We start from the raw sequence: 1,813 nt of genomic DNA, 5'->3' as shown, positions 1-1,813 counted from the left end.
GGGGGGAATATATCAACAGTATGGGATGCGTGCATGTTTAATCCGTTCGATCAGGACTTGGACCAGGTGATGAGAGAGTGCGGTCGGGCGATGAACTCGTGTCTGCGTGACGGGGGTACGGCAGGTTATTGGCATCCAATTCGAGAGGCCGATTGAAGAGGAACTGTTTTTTGTGTGGAGCTCAGTTCAGCACTAACATCAAGCTGCACGCGATGACAGCCACTAAGCCGCATATTGTATCCTCGCGAACTTTGGCGAAAGCAGAGGAAGCAATAACACTCAAAACTCTGGCAATTGTAAATTATGGTTATCAACAGTACGAGGATGCGTTGTTCCTTGCGATCAGGAGAAGTAAAAAGTATCTACGCTCGTCCCTTATTTCCATCCAAAGCCCGACTGCGAGCTGGCAAGCGCTCGCCGTGAAGTGCCTGGAGTGGACGATGGTGAACTGCGGGTATTGTTCAAAGAGGAGCGGCGCTCGTTGTCAGACTTCGGCATCGCTGAGGCTCTGCTTGACGTTCTCGTCGACGTTCTTGACGGAGATCTCGACGGAGTTGAGGATGCTCGATGCAGAGTGCGTGAGGCAGGTTTGCTTTCTGACGATGAATTCGAAGATGGAGAAGACGCCGGAGGCGTAGATGACCCCAACGTCTTAGCAGACCGCGGTCTTGATAGCCGACTAGCCGATGCACTCTGTCTAGCAGGGGCGGGTGACCCTGCTGGTCTTGTCCTTGAAGGAGGGTGCAGTGGCACTCGACTCTCAGGCGACGCGGCTTCCTTCGTTCTTAAAGACCGAGGTGTTGCCAACCCGGACATCGAGCGTGTCTGAAGCGTTGACAACGAATTACGACGATTATCGCGGTCAGCAATTCTGATAGGGCTCGTTGCAGACAGCGACTTGCGACGTAGATCCGGGTCCACGATCCTATCCCGAGACGCTGCAGATAGCGACTTGCGTCGGTCCTCGCGCTCAACTATCGATTCCGGACGTCGAAGTCGAGACACCGGTGAAGGAGTCAAAGATCCAGAGGCAGGGGCAGTTCGAGGAGTCCCTGATAGTCTGGACGATGACGACGTCTGTGATCTTCGAGTAGTAGGTCGTTGGGACGTCGAAGTCGTGGACTGCGCAGATCGCGAGCGAATAGAGCGAGCCGAACGTGCTGAGGTCGTGGATGAAACACTGCGACTAGATTTGGCGGAAGGAGTCGGGCTTGGGGGCCGAGACGGTGACGGAGATCGAGCCTCTGGAGTAAAGTCGTCCTGTTCCAGCTCATCGGAAGACTTACCATCACGCTGTCGACCACCGAGGAGCCACAACTGTCGCTCTAATGCCTCCTTACTGCTGTGGGCTTCATGTAACTCATCTCCTTGCTGTTGGCATTGTCGCTGCAAATCGTTCAATTGTGCTTCCATCGCCTGCGTCTTCGCTTCGAGTGCACGGTTCACTTCTTGCAACTTGAAAAGCGCGCCACTCTCCACACTAGGCTTCACAGCACCCATCTGCACTTGGCTTACACGAGCACCAAACTGCAAAGAGCACGTCGTCTCCTCCACGTCTGCTGTATTGGGACTCAACTGCAGCATCAACAGTGTTTTCGCTTGTCCAGACAGCATGTCTCGTAGCATGTATGTGAGCTTAGAATTCCGGTACGGTGTGTGCTTCGCCTTGTGCTGCAGCGCGTAAACTACGTCTCCAAGCGCTGCCAGGGACTTGTTAATGTGCTGCGTCTCCCGTAAGCGTTCGCCTTCCACTTGACTCCGAGAAATACGCTCCGAACCAGCCAAATCAACCAAACACAACGTACTCATGCGC

At 54.2% G+C, this 1,813-nt stretch overlaps 2 protein-coding genes across 2 annotated transcripts in view; one reads left to right on the top strand and one right to left on the bottom strand.

The window, feature by feature from the left end:
- Positions 1-156, top strand: part of PPTG_19849 (hypothetical protein) — a gene marked incomplete at both ends in the record, with an annotated part of 8,884 nt that extends 8,728 nt beyond the window's left edge. The window contains one exon of the mRNA XM_008918438.1: positions 20-156. Coding sequence (XP_008916686.1) covers positions 20-156 — 137 coding nt within the window. The remainder of the gene's footprint in view (positions 1-19) is intronic.
- A 131-nt stretch (positions 157-287) lies between these two features.
- Positions 288-1,809, bottom strand: PPTG_19848 (hypothetical protein; the record flags this gene model as incomplete). The annotated part of the gene is made up of 1 exon (XM_008918437.1): positions 288-1,809. The coding sequence occupies one exon, from the start codon at positions 1,807-1,809 to the stop codon at positions 376-378; it is 1,434 nt and encodes a 477-aa protein (XP_008916685.1). The 3' UTR covers positions 288-375.
- Positions 1,810-1,813: the final 4 nt, after the last annotated feature.

Source organism: Phytophthora parasitica, assembly GCF_000247585.1.
Source record: "Phytophthora parasitica INRA-310 unplaced genomic scaffold supercont2.204, whole genome shotgun sequence".
Lineage (NCBI taxonomy): Eukaryota > Oomycota > Peronosporomycetes > Peronosporales > Peronosporaceae > Phytophthora > Phytophthora nicotianae.
Note: the sequence above shows the minus strand (reverse complement) of the source record. Positions and strands in the feature narration are given on the sequence as shown.